At 40.8% G+C, this 20,078-nt stretch overlaps 1 protein-coding gene across 2 annotated transcripts in view; it reads left to right on the top strand.

The window, feature by feature from the left end:
• Positions 1-6,168: 6,168 nt before the first annotated feature.
• tp53bp2a (tumor protein p53 binding protein, 2a) overlaps positions 6,169-20,078 on the top strand; it is a 33,077-nt gene continuing 19,167 nt past the window's right edge. For both annotated transcript variants that reach the window (XM_067420857.1, XM_067420858.1), the window contains exons 1-6: positions 6,169-6,557; positions 10,698-10,845; positions 12,612-12,725; positions 17,585-17,652; positions 17,770-17,871; positions 19,806-19,980. In XM_067420857.1, coding sequence (XP_067276958.1) covers positions 6,549-6,557; positions 10,698-10,845; positions 12,612-12,725; positions 17,585-17,652; positions 17,770-17,871; positions 19,806-19,980 — 616 coding nt within the window. In that variant the 5' untranslated portion in view covers positions 6,169-6,548. The remainder of the gene's footprint in view (positions 6,558-10,697; positions 10,846-12,611; positions 12,726-17,584; positions 17,653-17,769; positions 17,872-19,805; positions 19,981-20,078) is intronic.

Below are 20,078 nucleotides of genomic sequence, written 5' to 3' on the forward strand. Positions count from 1 at the left end.
GATTGTTGTTTTGTGTTCATTCTAAGAACACACACACGTTATCTCATGTTTAGACCTTCCCATACCTACCTATTGTTCTTAACTGTCATTTTAATTGTAATCGTTAGCATCGTATCACTTGCCAAAAAAACCCATTACTATAATGGGCTTTTAGATGGTAATGTTAGCATCTGCTATCCTTTATTATTAATAGTATGCGGTCAGATTTTTCCTGTTGCGTCTGTCATTACTAGCAACCATGCAGCTTTACAGGGGGTATGTCTTATCTAAATGAGATGTAAATGAGCCCTATTGTCACTCCCAGCAGGTGAGAACAGGTGATAACTGCAAAACTTTAGAGGCTGTTTTCTCTCGTTTAAACTTTTCTAAATGGCTACATTCAGATGGCCACAACTTCTCCAAATATTATCAGTATTATATTATTTTCATGTGTTACACATTGTTGGAAAGCTTGGAGACTACACTTTCAGAATCTGTGAATAATTCAAAATGCCCCAGAACCGACTTGTGTACTGACTTTCCATGACTGGTCACTACCGTGTCTCTCGGCACATCATTGACGAGTGCTTGGAAGACCGCAGGGGAGTTAAACAGCCCGAAAGGCATGACCAAATATTCAAAATAGCAGTCTTCCATTCATCCCACTCCCTTATGCGGACCAAATGATAGGCATTACGCAAGTCCAATTTAGTGAATATGGATGCTCCCTGCAACCTTTCAAAGGCTGAAGACATAAACGACAAATGATAGGCATTTTTTTACCATGATGTTGTTCAACCTTCGGTAATCAATGCAAGGTCACAAGGAACCATCCTTCTTACCCACAAAAAAGAACCCCGCCCTCGCTGGATAAGAGGAAGGCCAGATACACTTGGAAACTAGCGAATCAGAAATATATTTCTCCATGGCCTCCCTTTCTGGAACCAAAAGTGAATAAAACGTTCCTTTAGGCGGAGACGTACCTTGCTTTAACTCTATGGCACAGTCATAAGGACGATGAGGAGGAAGAGAAGCAGCCCGGGACTTACTGAACACTTCTTTCAGGTCAAGATACTCCTGGGGCACGTTAGGCAGGTTCACAGACTCATCCTGCAACACAGAACTAGACGAGAGGAGGGTGGTAGACGAGGATTTCCCCAGCATGGACCTACCTGACAGTAACCTCTTATCTACTGTCGGGCTTGATCTTTTATGGAGCAGTTGCTAAGGAAATGCCCCACCGCACCACAGTAAAGGCAAAGGCCCTGCGATCGCCGACGTTCCCTCTCCTCTCAGGAAAGCCGAGCTCGTCCTACCTGCATGGGCTCGTGATCGATCTGTGGGCTGACCATGTTCTCCCGGGTGAACTCGTAGATCGAGTGCTGTGTCTCGAACGTGAACGTTGATCCTGAAGCTCTAATCTTGCGTCGATCCATAACGGCCGCTCCATCAGCCCGTTGAGATCCTTAGGTAGGTCCCGTGCATATATCTCTCTGTGAACAGGGTCAGCCAGCCCATGCAGGAACATGTCCCACTGCGCCTTCTCGTTCCAATGGCACCAAACAGCTAAAGTCCGGAATTCGATCATGTAATCTGAGACGGGTTGATCGCCCTGCTGTAAACTAGCCAGCCTCCGCGCTGCCTCACGTCCCACTACCGCACAGTCAAAGACCTGCCTAATTTCCTCTGAGAGTGCCAGGAACGAGGAACAGCATTGATGATCATTAGCCCCAACGAGCAGCACGCTCCGATAGCAATGTCAACACCAGTGCCACCTTAGAGGCTTCCGTGGAGAAGGTGGAGAGAAGTATACAGAGCACAGAGTCAAAAATGATCTGCACAGATCAGATCAACTGAATACCTCTTTCGGAGTGGGAATCCATGGTTCCTGACTGCTGGTGATAACCGCTGGAGTGGGGTTAATGGGCGGTGGGATGGGCCCAGCGGGTGGTGTTAAGCCTAGTTCAGACTGCACAATTTTCAAATTCATCGGGTCACTGCTCTTTTCACACTGCATGAATATCTGGTGTAGCATTCAGTCACTGCTGTGTTCACACTGACCGATGGATCGGTGACTGAGGGGTTCACACTGCATGACTGAACAGGAGGAGCAAGACAACTCTCTCGCTCTCTGGTGCACAAAATACGTTTCCCAATACATATGCGATGTGACAAGTAAACAATGTGAGATCACACGTGCGTCAGACCGGAGTTCTCACACGAGACTTGGAATTGTTATTAAAAATGATAAACTGCACAAAGTTTGTTTCAAATTGTATGTGCGCTGATTTGTGGAGAAAAATAAAAAAGATTATGGCGGAAGAAATTGTGGAGAGACGGAGGGAGCCAGGATTGTGTAAATAAATAATTTTGTAATGTGCTGCTGCTGGATGTGCAAATGTTTGGCCTTTGTTTCTGTTTGATAGAATTGTAAATATATCAATTAAAATACTGATATTCTGTCTATAACTCCTCCTGAACCCCCTGCTGCCCTGTATCTCACTCTCTTATTGGCTGTCGATCGTTGCCGATGTAATTCTCAGTCAGAACTCAGTTCACACAGCAGGAGTTTGAATCCCCAACAGGTCCAGATATTTAGCTGCCAAATATCTCACCGGCGTTGGCGATTCTCTCTGATCGCGTCTTTGATCATTCACACTGTGTGATTGTCACCCGCACGAGCACGAGCACTGATTTGCCTGTGATTTCGGGCATTTGTCTGCGATTTCACAAAACCTGTCAGCGATTCAAAATCGGGGGAAAAATCAGGCAATGTGAACTAGGCTTTAGTTGTTGCATCCGACTAGTGAGCTCGGACACCTGCATCACTAATGCCTGCACGGCCCGTGCTGTATTAGCCACCTGTTCCTCTTGACGCTTCATACGCTGGATGCTAGCAGACAGATAATCCTGTAATTGATTAGCACTCGCTGGAACCATCTTTGGTCAGAGCGTTCTGTCAGCTTCGGCGAAACACAGAGATAGAACGAATCACTGAACCCATGAACCAGAACAGCCTTAGTCCCTTTGGGTAGTGCACATATTAAAGGGTTAGTTTACCTAAAGAGGAAAATTATTTCATTAATTACTCGCCATTATGTCGTTGGAAATCTGTAACACCTTAGTTCATCTTCAGAACACAAATGAAGATATTTTTGTTGAAAGCTGAGAAAGGCTTCAGATAGGCCTCCATTGGCATTCAGTACATTCCCACTGACCCACTCACAAGACCCATAAAGGCAATAAAGACGTCAATAAAAAGCCAATCTCGCTACAGCGGCTCTACAATAATTTTACAATGCGCCGAGAATAGTTATTGTGCACACAAAAATCAAAATAACGACTTTATCCACCAAGTTATTGATGTGAACTCGACGCATGCGTGAGAATATGACGCAGCCCCGCCGTTCATGACCCCAAAGGAGGAGGAGCGAGACCGACATGGAAGACAAGAACGCGGCAGATAAAGTCATTATTTAGATTTTTTTTTTTTTGCGCACAAAAACTATTTTCGTCATTTCGTAAAATGATTGTCCAGCCGCTGTAGTGAGATGGGCTGTGTGTCGATGTGTTTAGGGCCTTTATGGGTCTTGTGAGTGGGAATGGACTGAATGCCAATGGAGGCCTATCTGAAGCCTTTCTCAGCTTTACACTAAAATATCTTCATTTGTATTCTGAAGATGAACGAAGGTCTGACGGGTGTCCAACGACATGAGGGCGAGTCATTAATGACATCATTTTCATTTTTGGGTGAACTAACCCCAAAAACTCTCTTAATTTTGAGTATTTTTTTCCCCCAAAACAAGACAATTACTTTTGCTTGTCTAGTAAATACTTCTTGTTTTAAGAATTTTTTGATGTTTGGACTAGAAACAAGACAAAAATACTGAGTAAGAAAATAATTTTTTTTGCAGTGTGAATTCATCAAAGATCTCTACAATCTGTCAACTGTGGAAACCCAGATATTTCCTCCAGTGAACCAGAGTATGTTGATTTACCCTTATTAGCTGATACTTATGTTTTTGTTCAAGATGGATACATTTCTACCATAGCTCTCCTCTGAGAACAGCTAGCGATCGGGTGATTTCCATCTCATCTGAAATGAGAGTTTAGGGTAATGCATTAGTCCATTTGAATAGTGCACATATTAAATAATAACGTAACCGAGGTGATAAAAGCACCTAATTTTACATGAAGCTTCCTTAGGACCTCCTGAATGATTTCAGCCTAGGAGCCCTGCTGAAATATTGAAATTTAGTGTCAAATGACGTAAAAAAACAATATTCATGAAAAACGTTTTTTTTCTTTTCAGGGTAATGGCCTTTTAAGACCACTGAATAAGCTTCCTTTTGTTAATTTGTGCTCAGGCCAGTAGATCTTCCAAATTAAAAGCCCTGTATAATATAGGTGGAATTACTAAAAAAGGCAGCAAAACTGCTTAAAGCTGGAGTCCGTAACTTTTTGCACTCTTGCGGTTAATAAGCAGAAGTGCATGCGTCTGAAGATTGCAGCCGGATCTACTTCTCTCAGTTTATCTCTATGGCGAGTCACGCAGGGACTGATGTGCTCCTCCGCAGCGGTTCTTACCAGACTGCTCTGAAATAGTCCCAATTTAAGCACTTATTATAAGTGTACCATAATAATTTAGGATAAGACAAAAACACAGTTTGGATTCATGTTGAACATTGTCATTATATCATTTTTGTAAATCGAATACAAAAAAAGTTACGGACAGCTTTAAATGTTAAGAGATCATGGTTTTCTCTTATTTTTCTATTCTAGGTTATCTACTTAGTTTATCGTTTGGTCAGTAGTTGTATGTTAGGCTGCATCACATCACATTAAACCTTAATTGTGTGTGACAGTGCATAATAACTAGATGCACTTTATTATTATTTTGTATGTGTTTCTATAGATGGACAACATGACATCATGACTTTGCGTAAACATATACACCACTTTCTAAAGCCAAGTGGCGTATTATATGTACACATTTTGAGCTATCCGTGTGAACGTCTACGCTGAAACTAACCATCATGTGTGTGTGTGTGTGTGTGTGTGTGTGTGTGTGTGTGTGTGTGTGTGTGTCCTCAATGTAAATGGATTTATAAACATATTAAATAATGGGGGTTTTTTTAATGTAAAAATGTCAGGCAAATTAGAGTCATTTTGTGGCTAAAAAATAATTATGTTCATTTGTAACGCCATTACCCAGGAGTCCCTTATGGCTCTTCAATAAATATACATGTATCTAATCTAGTTGCTCCAAAAAGTATTGCAGTCTTGCAATTTAATAAATATTTAGATATGATGAAACACTAGATTTCTTTAAATGTGAAATTTTAAAACGTTAATAACTTGCATCCTAATATTTGTAATGAATAATGATACTTATAAAAGCACACACAAGTGAATAATAAATGCGAGCACACAATTTTACGCACATTGATAATTTGAAACGTTAAAATAGTGCTAAAATAGTGCGAAGACAAACTATTTTTTCCTTATTACAGTAGGCTATACTGCATATGAATTGATACTGAATCAAGATCGACAAGAAATCGATACCCCCCCCCCCCCCAAATAAAAACAAAACAAAATAAACAAATAAAAAACTAATACAAAAATAATCCAACTCCAACTTGAAATTAAAAGTTGGCAACCCTGAATTAGAGTCTGTTTTATTGACAGTAATGGAAAACATGTATACACTTAAAGGGACAGAACACCGAAAAATGAAAATTCTGCTGTTCCAAACCTGTATAAAAAATTCTGCTGAACACAAAGGAAGACATTTTAAAGAATATCTGTAAACATTTAACATTGACTTCTTACAGTATGGGAAAAAACACAAAGCGCGGATGTTTTCTCGTTGCAGTTGCAGCCCTTCACCGGCAGATGGCGACAGCGCGCCGAAGAGCAAGCGCTTCCAAACGGTTTGCAAGTGGCTCAACTGTTTTAAAGTTTCTTAAATCCCTGCTTCACACATCAAAAACTTGAATCCTTACATTACATGCTTTTGAATTTGGGTGAAACAACATATATATATATATATATATATATATATATAGAGAGAGAGAGAGAGAGAGAGAGAGAGAGAGAGAGAGAGAGAGAGAGAGAGAGAGAGAGAGAGAGAGAGAGAGAGAGTTTTCTAAGGGCAAAAACAACGCGCCGCCATCTTGGCTCGAGGTTTTCCCAGAGGGATGAGCTTCCTGCGCGTGACGTCACGCTCCCCCAGAACAGCAACAGGCGTCTGGACGAAAGCGGAGAGCGAGAAGGAAGAGATAAAACAACCAAAAACATCTCCCAACGTCAACATTTGGATGTTTCTGTGGTAAATAAAACGATCTTCGACATCCGGGATCTGCCGTCCGATGTTCGCCAACAGAAACTCTCGCGGAGGCAAAGTTTGGGAAGGCCTCTGACGTCACTCGTCTCGGCACTTGTTTTATCTGATAGAAACTGCTGGATTTTAAATAACATCCTTTATTTTTTTTTACTTTACTCAAACAGTAAAGCTTAACACATTCCGATCCCGGTTGGAAAACTTCCTCAGACGCGACGCGAAAATGATGCCGGTGAGTGACGGGTTTGTTTTCATATCTCCTCATATAAGATCGTAAAAGCTTCTTTAATATCTCATCTGTTCTGTAGAGATGTCATCATTATGTGTAACGTTGCGTGACTGTATTAGATTAATGCTCATCGATCTCAGAAAGTTAACGTTACGTACAATAGAACAAAAAACTTTTTTTAAAAAGTACATTTTTATCTTTTAATGCTGTATTTTCGCCACAAATAAATGCTCATGGTTCATGTAAATCAATTGTAATATTCGATTTTTTACTCTCATAATTGATTTAGTATGTCAATTTCGATTGATTTAATCTCGTATTTATGATTTAGTTGGCCTATGTCATCATTAAGATTTGGCAAGGGGGGAAAGGAACAGGTTGTTCTAACTTACATTACTCACAGTTTCTGTCCCATTGGTGGTCTTTACATGATTATTAGTGTATTAAATCAAAACTTGATCTTCCAATATGAATTATTAGTTATTAGCATCTTAGTTGTATTAATTAGGAGTGAGAGTCTTCTCCTTGAGCTGGTACAAGATCTTCACTACCGTATGTATGTCTCTTAAAGGTGCAGTGTGTAGTGTTTATGTGGATCTATTTGACAGAAATAATACCCATAGCTATGTTTTCAGCAGTGTTTAAAGACCTTATATAATAAAGCGTTGCATGTTTATTACCTTAGAATGAGCCGCTTCGCCTACTTTGCGTCACCTGGTGCGTTGACGCGTTGTCGCGCAAGCCAAAACACGTTAATGGACATTATTAAAAAGGTTTCTCCTGGAGTAATGTTAGAATTTCTGTCAAATATTCAATTGAAAGATTCTATGTAATTGTTGTTATTACTTTTTAAGCTTACTTTTTGTCATAGGTTATGATTTTTATATATATATTTTTTTATTTGTTGATTTTCTTTATAATGAAGTCTGTAGTTGATTGTGTTTAACTCACAAAAGAGTGCTTTTCAATTCAACACACTAAGGTTTAGAAATTCTACATTGCATTGGTATCGGATCGGTTTAGTATCGGTATCGACCGATACTCAGAATTTTTAATATCGGATCGGTTCTGAAAAAATGGTATCGGTGCATCCTTAATCACAGGCTATTCATAGCTCCTAACTTAATAAAACAAGCTGTGTTGCTATGATGAATGATGAGCTGAAAATGTAGATCTGTATAGCAGGGATGGAAATTAGCACCGCCACCAGCCAAATGCGGGTGATTTTGAGTTGTGGCGGGTAAACTCGCTTCACCTGTCGGCCACCGTGGTGGGTAAATAAAAATAGCATACTGTTTCCCCTCTTTATAAACTGTGTTCAGTGCATGCGAGTGCGGCCGTATGTCCGAATATGAGCAGTCGTTTTCGCTGTCATTACCCGGATGTAGTGCCAGAAGATGCGAATAAGAACTCGTGCTCGCGCTGAGAGCTGTCACTGTCATCCGGAAGCGCGCACCCGTCTCACAGCGCGCAAATATTGAGTTCTCTTTCAAGTCTTGTGCTTAAACAGACAAACTCACACAAAAAGTATGCCAACATGTTCATCTTGATGAGTATTCTAGCAGACATAGTCTGAATATGCCTTAAGTGAACTTAATACAGTCGTGAAAGATGACGCATATCCTTCTATTAGGTCTTAAAGGGGCAGTCGCCTTTACTGCACTGTTTAATGTCAAACAAAAGGACATCACTCACTGCTCTTGATTGAATAGTTTTTGTAAGTTTAGTAAGGATTAATCTTTCATTTAAACAGTTAAATATGCAGTTCTTTTACATTTGATTACTTTATTCAATTTCTGTACCTTTCTGCGCCAGTAGACCTGTACATCATTATTTAATGTACACATGAGTGAGGTCAAGTTAAACATTTTAGTTTGAATTTTATTTTATACTGTGGGTTGTTGCAATGTGCTAAATAAATATTTGTATAATTTGTAATTGATTTATTATTTGAAACTTTAATATTAATTAATGTAATTGCAATGCCTTGATTTTTAGTAAAGTTACACAGTCATAGCATTAGCCATAAATGCAATGGATAATTGGCAAAATTTCTTTTAGTGCTTCGGTTTCAGCCAATAATTTTTATTTCGGTGCATCCCTACTGACGATGTTCTGCTCGGTGTGTCGTCAACACGCTTCAGGAGATGCCAAAACTAGTAGTTTCATTGTTGGGACTAAAAACCTAAAACTGGAAGCCATAAAAGACCACAAATCATCCAAATACCACATCCAGGTAAAAAAAAACAAAAAACGAGAGAACATAGAGCCCTACTCATTTAATGAAATGTTTATCAGTTCATGGTTTGTGTGTGTATAAGAGTGAAAAAATGTCAGTATTTCATTGAGATTTGAGATTAAATAAACAGCTTAAGTAGTTTAGAGCTTGTAGTATTCATTTTCACGTGCAGTTACACTTTGTCGGTTATAAACAAGAAAGTGGCCGGTTAAAACATGGAGTGGCTGGTAGATTTTGAAATCCACCAGCCACAGTGGCCGGTGGACAAAAAAGTTAATTTTCATCCCTGCTGTATAGCCCCTTTCACACTGCACGTCGGACCCGCAATATTCCCGGAGCATTGCCGGGTCTCCTTCTGTGTGAAAGCAACCACGTCCCGGGATTGATTACTGAACTGAACCCGGGTCGGGGCTCTAGTAACATTGCGGTATTCGACCCGGGACGAGCGCTGTGTGAACAAAAGCCGAAACTAATGCCGCAACGTGTGCGTAGTTATCGTGCGACTCCTAGAGCTTATTTTTTCAATAACACAACCCTGCAGTGCCAGAAGAGCTCGTCGGTGTTTTAAACGCAGAGAGTGTTCGGATACAAAAGAAACTAAAATTAAACAAGCAGAAATGAGCGCAAACTGGACACAAGTCGAGACCACGGAGCTCCTTACTATCCGCGCTGAAGCGGAGATCGCTCGCCGTTATACGTCACATCCGGATGTCACGTGTCAACTCGACCCGGGACCGTTACGGGTTGTGTGTGAGCGCACATATTACGGTATTTCGCTGGCAGTGTGAATGGACCAAATCTAGCGGCCCGGGAACAAATGCCGGGTCGCATTATCCGTGGATTTGCCGGAATCGCAGTGTGAAAGGGGCTTATGTGTGATGTACTTTATCTGAATTAAACACACACACATCTCTCGCGTTTCCTCACACTCCAGCAGTTACTCCTCCGTGTGCTGCATAGGTTGTCGACCCTGGTTTAGGTTATTTAAGAAATGTAATATTGCTAATTTAAAGCAACTCATTTCATTGTAGTTTAGATGTTACGATAACATTGCGTTTAACATTGAGAATGTGAATAATTATAATGTGGCGATCGGGTGCGGATATGTAAGAGGTGATGGTTTGTTTTTAACAGCGGGTTTGGTGACGTTAGAGCTGATCCACGCATCTCTATCTCCATCTATACTCTTGTTCTTATTCCATGTTTCCTTCCTGGCCAATATTTTTTGCTTCTTACAAAAGCCACAAAATCTTCAGAAGGCTTATGTCATACCTGAGGTGAAGCTGAGACTTGAAAGTTAAATTGCACAACATAAATGCAATGTTTAGGCATTATTATTATTATTTTGATTTATAGGTTTAATAGTAAATGAAATAGCTAATAGCAATTTTAAATTAATTTTATATATATATATAATTTGTATTTGCATTATGATGTGGCAATTCAATGCACTAAATTGGTTTAGTTTTTACATGTATTAATTTATACAATTTCAGCAATAAAAATTGTAACAATTTTTCTAAAAAGGAAAAAAATTAGTTGTTCATTTTAAGATACCTGTCTTATTTTCTCTTGTATATTAAGTATTGCTCTTTAATAAAGAAAAAGTACTTATTATCCGATTACTCGATTACCAAAATATTCAATAGCTACAGCCCTAAAGCTGGACCCCATTGACTTCACTAGAATGGAAAGAATATACTACGGAAGTCAATGCACTTTCAAAATCTCTTCTTTTGTGTTCAGCAGAAGAAAGATTTGGAACAACATTAGAGGGAGAGTAAATGATGAAAGGATTTTCATTTGGTGGTGAACTTTGATGTACCGCACACACTTCTTCAGTGAGCTCAACCCGTCGGCCCGTGTCCTCCTGAACTCTTATTGGTCCATTGGTGTTCTTCCAGATGTTCCTGACCGTGTACCTCAGTAATAATGACCAGCACTTCACCGAGGTGCCCATCACCCCTGAGACTGTGTGCCGAGATGTGGTGGAGCTGTGCCGAGACCCCGGAGACAACGGCTGCCATCTGGCTGAAGTGTGGCGAGGCTCCGGTGAGACGCCAGCTGCGCACACACACACACACACACACACACACACACACACACACACACACACACACACATACACACACACACACACACACACACACACACTGGCTAAATATTTTAGAACGCATCGCCTTATTGTTTCCATGGAGACGCATCGTGCTTCTCACATGACACACAGCAGCCAATTTATTTTTAATTCAAAATATTCGCATACTTGTTACCCATGTCACGAACGATCTGGTATTCTGATTTAAGTAAGTATTAAGTGTAAGTAAATGTGTTTTGTCATAATGATCATGTTAGTTGATCTATAATGCCCGATGTTAGTTTGCGCCTCAGAGAATCAGATCTGTCGGATTTCCATCACGTAAATTCATCCTCGTCTCACAAAATACATGAAAGTAAATGACCAGTGAACTCGGCGAAGAATAGAGTAAACTATAGAGTTACTTATATAATGTGCGTCTAATATGAATAAGACACATAGTCAAATTATAACTGTCTGAAAGGATTGTTATTGCCACTTCCATAGACGTCAGTGTGTGTTTTTTGCTGATACTTATGTGCATTTAAATGTCTGAAACCTAAAATAAACATGATGTGGTAAAAACACTGTATCGTTGTGATATGTGACGAACACTGAGTGTGTGTGGCTCAGCGCCGGCCAAAGCACGAAAGCACGTTTGAACTTAAGTGGGCGGCACCGAAACCTGTGTTCGGATTCAGTCCGGTACATATGGGTTATATAATATGGCACCGGGTTTCGGTACCCAACCCTAAACAATACAGGCCAACAGTTTGGACTCATTACTATTTGTAATGTTTTTGAAAGAAGTTTCTTCTGCTCATCAAGCCTGCATTTATTTGATCAAAAATACAGATTTTTTTTAATATTATGATATATTATTACAATTTAAAATATTTGGTTTTCAATGTATTCTCCTTTAAATGCTGATTTATTTCTGTGATCAGAGCTGAATGTTCAGGATGGTTCCTCCAGTCTTCAGTGATCATGATCCTTCAGAAATCATTCTCAGATGAGGATTCATTAGGAGTGCTGGAGACAGTTCTGCTGAATAATATATCTGAGGAATAAAAGGCTCAAAAGAACTGCATTTATTATAAATAAAAACATTTTCAAATAATATAAATCTCCTTTACTATCAATTTGTATCAATTTAACACATCCTTGCTGAATAAAATTATTGATTTATTTAAAAAAAAAAAAGACTGACCCCAAAGCACTGACCAGTAGTGTATATTGTTGTTACAAAAGATTTCTATTTTTTAAAACATTTGCTTCTTCTTTTCCATTTTTTAACTTTTTATTCATCAAAGTATTATAAAAAAGTATTACAGGTTATGAACATATATTAGTGAGCAGAACTGTGTCCAACACTCCTAATGAATCCTCATCTGAGAATGATTTCTGAAGGATCATGATCACTGAAGACTGGAGGAACCGTCCTGAACATTCAGCTCTGATCACAGAAATAAATCAGCATTTAAAGGAGAATACACTGAAAACCAATTATTTTAAATTGTAACAATATTTCACAATATTATATATATATTTTCTGTATTTCTGATCAAACAAATGCAGGCTTGATGAGCAGAAGAAACTTTTTTCAAAAACATTACAAATAGTAATGTGTCCAAACTTTTGGCCTGTACTGTATATAATCAACATGTGATGTCAAGTTGTATGTTATTAATCGTGATTAATTGCTTGACAGTTTTATTATAAGTGCATGTGTGTGTGTGTGTAGAGCGTGCCGTAGGTGAGAGTGAGAAGATGATGGATCTTTTGCTGCAGTGGGGCCAGGCCAGGCCCGAGGTTCGGTTCTTTCTGCGTCATGGCAGAGCGCCCGTCCTGCTGTCGGGTAAGATCTCGCTTCCAATCCAATCCAATCCACCTTTATTTATAAAGCACCTTAAAAACAACACGGTTGACCAAAGTGCTGAACACAATTCACAAAACAAAAACAGCAAAATAGCAATAAAACAAATACAACAATAACAAAGTCAACCCTCAAACTGATCCAAAAGCCAAAGAAAACAAATGAGTCTTGAGACAGGATTTAAAAACAGGGAGAGACTCAGCCAGTCTAATGTGCAGAGGCAGCTCATTCCATAGTCTCGGAGCTGCCACGGCAAACGCACGATCACCTCTAAGTTTACGTTTCGTCTTTGGGACGACTAACAGAGCCTGATCTGCCGACCGGAGTGAGCGAGAAGGGGTGTAAGGCACAATCAGATCAGATAAATACTTGGGGGCCAGGCCATGAAGACATTTAAAAACAAATAACAGAATTTTAAAATTAATGCGGAAATGCACAGGTAGCCAGTGTAGGGACTGGAGAACTGGTGAAATATGGTCATGTTTCCGGGTTCCGGTTAAAAGACGAGCGGCTGCATTTTGGACTAGTTGTAAGCGTGCCAGTAGTGATTTGTTAAGACCAGTGTAAAGGGCATTACAATAATCTAAACGAGTAGTGATAAAAGCATGGATTAAAATTTCAAAATTCTGAGGAGATACAAATGGTTTTACTTTGGCTAATTGCCTCAGCTGGAAGAAACTGGTCTTCACCACTGCACTGACCTGAGCATCAAATTTTAAGCAACCGTCCATCTTTACTCCCAGGTTTGTGACCACTGGGCTAATGACTCGGCTTAAACAGCCCAGATCAACAGGCACTCCAGCACCTGAGTCACTCGGACCAAATAACACAAACTCAGTTTTACTCTCATTAAAATACAAGAAATTCATAGCCATCCAGGCTCTTACTTCATTTAGACACTCTAAAAGGGTTTTTGACTGGCTTAGCGGCACATATATTTGACAGTCGTCAGCATAAAAATGAAACGAAACATTGTGTCTTCTAAGGATTGACCCAAGAGGCAGCACATACAATGAAAAAAGCAGCGGCCCAAGGACAGACCCTTGTGGGATTCCGCACGTCAGAGGAGCCGAAGTGGACACAGCTTCATTAACTTGAACTGAAAAACTTCGTCCTTCCAAATAAGACATAATCCAGGTCAAGGCCATCCCCTTAATGCCCACATTATTCTCCAGTCGAGACAATAAGATTTGGTGATCAACTGTATCGAACGCAGCCGTTAGGTCCAGTAGCAGCAGAGCAACAGTATCACCCGAGTCTGAAGCCAAAAGAATGTCATTGTAAACCCTCAGCAGAGCTGTCTCGGTGCTATGGGCTGACTTAAACCCAGACTGGAACATTTCGGTAATACAATTATCATTTAAAAATGTGCTCAGCTGCAGATACACAACTTTCTCAACAATTTTAGAAAGCAGAGGGAGCTTAGAAATAGGCCGATAATTAGAGAGCTCAAATCGGTCCAGACCAGGTTTCTTTAACAAGGGTTGAACCACTGCATGTTTAAAAGTCACAGGCACAACTCCATTAATTAAACTGCCATTAACAATATCAAGTATGCAGGGAATCAATGTAGGAAGAACCTCTTTAAAAAGACGAGGGGGAATCACATCATTGGGTGAGCTAGTGATTTTCATTTGTCCAATAATTTTTTCTAGAAAAGGCAAGCTAACAGGCTCAAACTGGTTAAAAACAGCAGAACATGTTACAGAGATGCCAGGGTCATACAGGGGTGGGCCGATAAGGGCCCTAATGCTCTCCACCTTATGGATAAAAAAGTGAAGAAACTCGTCACACATTTTTGATGGGTCATCCAGACATGGGAGTTGTGTGACATTAAGAACAGTTCTTATGGTATTAAAAAGAACTTGCGTATTGTGAACATTAGAAGAAATAATTCTTCTTCACAGAAGAAGAAGCGCTTCACACCACTGTTCTCAAACCAGGATCAGACTTTGGGAGTTTTACACTGATTTATCCCAGATTTACCCCTCACACAAATCTCTCGTCCAGGACCGTGGTCGGATACGATGTTGACACAGATTATCTGGTAATGTGAGGCGTTTACAGGTCAAATCTGAAACCTCACGATCTGCACACCGGGGCCGCACCAATTATTTCAAATGTGTTTCATATTTAGGATTTTAAATCAGGGAGATTATGACAAGTCTGCAAGGGGATGGATGGAGATTGAAGAATAGCTTGTGGAAGTGTGGCAACAACACAACTTCCTGTATAACGCATCTTCGAAAATGTACCACAACCAAAAAGCTCAGTTTTTTTATGGGTCGTTTCCACTGAACAGTGCAGTACGGTTCAGTATGATTTGGGACTGTAATCCCTGATCTGGCTTGTGTTTCCACCAGCAACAGGACGCATATGACAGGCGTGGTGTAGCGACTTGACTTGAGACTGGACTTGGACCCTAAAGACTTGAGACTTGACTTGAGACTGGACTTGGACCCTAAAGACTTGAGATTTGACTTGAGACTTGACTTGGACCCTAAAGACTTGAGATTTGACTTGAGACTTGACTTGAGACTTGACTTGGACCCTAAAGACTTGAGATTTGACTTGAGACTTGACTTGGACCCTAAAGACTTCAGATTTGACTTGAACCCTAAAGACTTGAGACTTGACTTGGACCCTAAAGACTTGAGACTTGACTTGGACCCTAAAGACTTGAGACTTGACTTGGACCCTAAAGACTTGAGACTTGACTTGGACCCTAAAGACTTGAGACTTGACTTGGACCCTAAAGACTTGAGACTTGACTTGGACCCTAAAGGCTTGAGACTTGACTTGGACCCTAAAGACTTGAGACTTGACTTGGACCCTAAAGACTTGAGACTTGACTTGGACCCTAAAGACTTGAGACTTGACTTGGACCCTAAAGACTTGAGACTTGACTTGGACCCTAAAGACTTGAGACTTTACTTGGACCCTAAAGACTTGAGACTTGACTTGGACCCTAAAGACTTGAGACTTTACTTGAGGCTTGACTTGGCCCTAAAGACTTGAGACTTGACTTGAGACTTGAATTAGACCCTAAAGACTTGAGACTTGACTTGGACCCTAAAGACTTGAGACTTGACTTGGACCCTAAAGACTTGAGACTTGAATTAGACCCTAAAGACTTGAGACTTGACTTGGACCCTAAAGACTTGAGATTTGACTTGAGACTTGACTTGGACCCTAAAGACTTGAGATTTGACTTGAGACTTGACTTGGACCCTAAAGACTTGAGACTTGACTTGGACCCTAAAGACTTGAGATTTGACTTGGACCCTAAAGACTTGAGACTTGACTTGGACCCTAAAGACTTGAGATTTGACTTGGACCCTAAAGACTTGAGATTTGACTTGGACCCTAAAGACTTGAGACTTGACTTGGACCCTAAAGACTTGAGATTTGACTTGGACCCTAAAGACTTGAGACTTGACTTGGACCCTAAAAACTTGAGACTTGACTTGGACCCTAATGACTTGAGACTTGACTTGAACCCTAAAGACTTGAGACTTGACTTGGACCCTAAAGACTTGAGACTTGACTTGGACCCTAAAGACTTGAGACTTGACTTGAGGCTTGACTTGGACCCTAAAGACTTGAGACTTGACTTGAGGCTTGACTTGGACCCTAAAGACTTGAGACTTGACTTGGACCCTAAATACTTGAGACTTGACTTGAGGCTTGACTTGGACCCTAAAGACTTGAGATTTGACTTGAGACTTGACTTGGACCCTAAAGACTTGAGACTTGACTTGAGACTTGAATTAGACCCTAAAGACTTGAGATTTGACTTGAGACTTGACTTGGACCCTAAAGACTTGAGACTTGACTTGAGACTTGACTTGAGACTTGAATTAGACCCTAAAGACTTGAGACTTGACTTGGACCCTAAAGACTTGAGATTTGACTTAAGACTTGACTTGGACCCTAAAGACTTGAGACTTGACTTGAGACTTGAATTAGACCCTAAAGACTTGAGACTTGACTTGGACCCTAAAGACTTGAGACTTGACTTGGCCCTAAAGACTTGAGACTTGACTTGAGACTTGAATTAGACCCTAAAGACTTGAGACTTGACTTGGACCCTAAAGACTTGAGACTTGACTTGGACTCTAAAGACTTGAGACTTGACTTGGACCCTAAAGACTTGAGATTTGACTTGAGACTTGACTTGGCCCCTAAAGACTTGAGACTTGACTTGGACCCTAAAGACTTGAGACTTGACTTGGACCCTAAAGACTTGAGACTTGACTTGGACCCTAAAGACTTGACTTGGACCCTAAAGACTTGAGACTTGACTTGGACCCTAAAGACGTGAGACTTGACTTGGACCCTAAAGACTTGAGACTTGACTTGGACCCTAAAGACGTGAGACTTGACTTGGACCCTAAAGACTTGAGACTTGACTTGGACCCTAAAGACGTGAGACTTGACTTGGACCCTAAAGACTTGAGACTTGACTTGGACCCTAAAGACGTGAGACTTGACTTGGACCCTAAAGACTTGAGACTTGACTTGGACCCTAAAGGCGTGAGACTTGACTTGGACCCTAAAGACGTGAGACTTGACTTGGACCCTAAAGACTTGAGATTTGACTTGGACCCTAAAGACTGCACTACTAACGCTGCACGTTTCAAGGCACTTTAGTCGGCCTTTAAAATTGGAAAAAGTCAGATTTTCATGATATGTTCCCTTTAAAGCTATATTTTTATACAATTCATTGAAGTATTATTGTTCTTTTGATTGTTTAGAATTGTATTACTGCAGTGAATATAGCCTAATATAGCTGATATTGTGTAAAATGAGTGATGGTTGAGCATGTGCTTGTGTTTCAGACTCCCGGACTCTGAATCAGAAGAGGAACGGCATGAAGAAACCCGCAGACAGACGGCCGGAGAATGGGGTGAGTTTGGCATTTCCTGTCGAAACGTGATCCAGGTGTTCTTGCATATGAAACTATGGGAGGAATGCGGGCCAGTCGAGCAGGAAACACAGGAGCATTTAATGATGTGTTGTGCAGGTGAGCAGCTCGTGGATGGACTTGACCGTAGCAGAGCTGCAGGAAATGGCAGCCAGACAGCAGAGACAGATTGACAACCAGCAGCAACTCCTGGCTTCTAAGGTACAGGACAACCTCACCGAGCTGGAAAATAGTGTTGGCACGATACCAAAATTATGACTTCGATACGATAACAGACTAAAATACCTCGATACCGATACTAAATCGATACCACGGTCAAAGAAAACCCCCAGTTAAATTAATTAAATAATATGACAACAGAACTAATTATTCATTATTTAATTTCTTTTAACAAAAAAATGCACTTGTCCAGCATGTTCCTGCTCTGGTTTTTGGCCATTCCTCCTCTTACTGCTATAATAACGGCCAGTGTGAACATCCTTACAGAGATCACATTATCACATTATCATTCACTAACCTTTCACTTCTCAACAGGTTGGCATGACCAAAATCTTATTTCATGATACAAGTAATTTAATATTTTGAAATGTAATTTTATAATTATAATATAGATTTTTAATTATATCTTTGTTTTTAAAAATGAGCAAAAAATGCTAATTACAAACTATATGACAAAAACAGTGCTTTATTTTTTGGCTACATTAGGTCTATTTAACAGTAGCAAGACAAGAAAGAAATTGAATATAATGAAATATAAAACTGCTTTCTCAGTCTTCACTCTATAATTTAACTATACACTGATTCTTAATAAATATATTTTTTGTAATTTAGCCAAGCATGAGGTGGTTTTCTATTTTTCATTGTTGTTTGATTAACATTAATCACACAGAATACTAGATTGGGCTTAAGACCTGCACGGATCTAATTACCTCAGCTGTACACGTGTGAGCATCCGACTGTGTTTACCTCAATGCTCACCAGGCCGTGCATTTTTACATATTTCTGACCATTCAACCCCAAACAATAATCTGCGAAAGAACTGAATTGCGATCGCATGTTGTCTGAAAGGCGTGTGTCTGTGTGTGTGTCTGTGTGTGTTAGTGTGTCTTTCAGTGTGTCTGTGTGTGTGTGTGTGTGTGTGTGTGTGTGTGTGTGTGTCTGTGTGTCTGTCTGTGTGTCTGTCTGTCTGTCTGTCTGTCTGTCTGTGTGTGTGTCTGTCTGTCTGTCTGTGTGTGTGTGTGTGTGTGTGTGTGTCTGTCTGTCTGTCAGTCAGTGTGTCTGTGTGTGTGTCTGTGTGTGTGTGTGTGTCTGTGTGTGTGTGTGTGTGTGTGTGTGTGTGTGTGTGTGTCTGTCTGTGTGTCTATGTGTCTGTCTGTCTGTCTGTCTGTCTGTCTGTGTCTGTCTGTGTGTGTGTCTGTCTGTGTGTGTGTCTGTGTGTGTGTGTGTGTGTGTGTGTGTGTGTGTGTGTGTGTCTGTCTGTCTGTCTGTCAGTCAGTGTGTGTGTGTCTGTGTGTGTGTGTGTGTCTGTGTGTGTGTGTGTGTGTGGTTGTATGTGTGTGTGTGTGTGTGTGTGTCTGTCTGTCTCTCTCTCTGTCTGTCTGTCAGTGTGTCTGTGTGTGTCTGTCTGTCTGTCTGTGTGTGTGTCTGTCTGTGTGTGTGTGTGTCTGTCTGTGTGTGTCTGTCTGTGTGTGTGTGTGTGTGTCTGTGTGTGTGTGAATGCGCGTGCGCTTCAGGTCGAAGTCGGCCTCGATCACATCCCGCTTTATTTTCTCATGCGCACATAATTCTGTTGCTTTCTCTGTCATGCGCTGCACATATATATTTAACTCCTCTCCTTCCAATGTTTAGTGAGCTATGAAAGCAGAGCTCTGCACACACACACACACACACACACACACACACACACAGAGAGACAGATCCTGACACCTACTGTCACACATCCACGCAAATTAAGAAATACAGCTCATATTAGCGCTGTTCTCCTTAAAGTACCGGAACTAATACAACTCCATATCGTACCGTTTGTAAGAGCAGGGTATCGCGATACTTTAGTAGCACCGGTGTATCCTGCAACACTACTGGGATCTGACCGTGTGGAGTACAGATGTGTTAGATTTGTGTGTGTGTGTGTTCAGGAGCAACGGTTGCTCTTCCTGAAGCAGCAGGAGCAGCGGCCGCAGCAGACCCCGTCGGAGCAGAAGAAGCTCCTCCATCTGAGGGATGCGGTGGAGAAGCAGGAGGCTCAGCTGAAGATGGTGCGCGCTCTGAAGGGCCAGGTCGAGCAGAAGCGACTCAGCAACGGAAAACTCGGTGAGCCAAGCTGCTGCTGATGGGACACGGGTTTTTGGAAGTCATATTGAGCAGCCTTCACTTGAACCTCCCAAAAATAATGTTTATATCATAGATGC

This window comes from Pseudorasbora parva, chromosome 17 (assembly GCF_024679245.1).
Source record: "Pseudorasbora parva isolate DD20220531a chromosome 17, ASM2467924v1, whole genome shotgun sequence".
Taxonomy (NCBI): domain Eukaryota; kingdom Metazoa; phylum Chordata; class Actinopteri; order Cypriniformes; family Gobionidae; genus Pseudorasbora; species Pseudorasbora parva.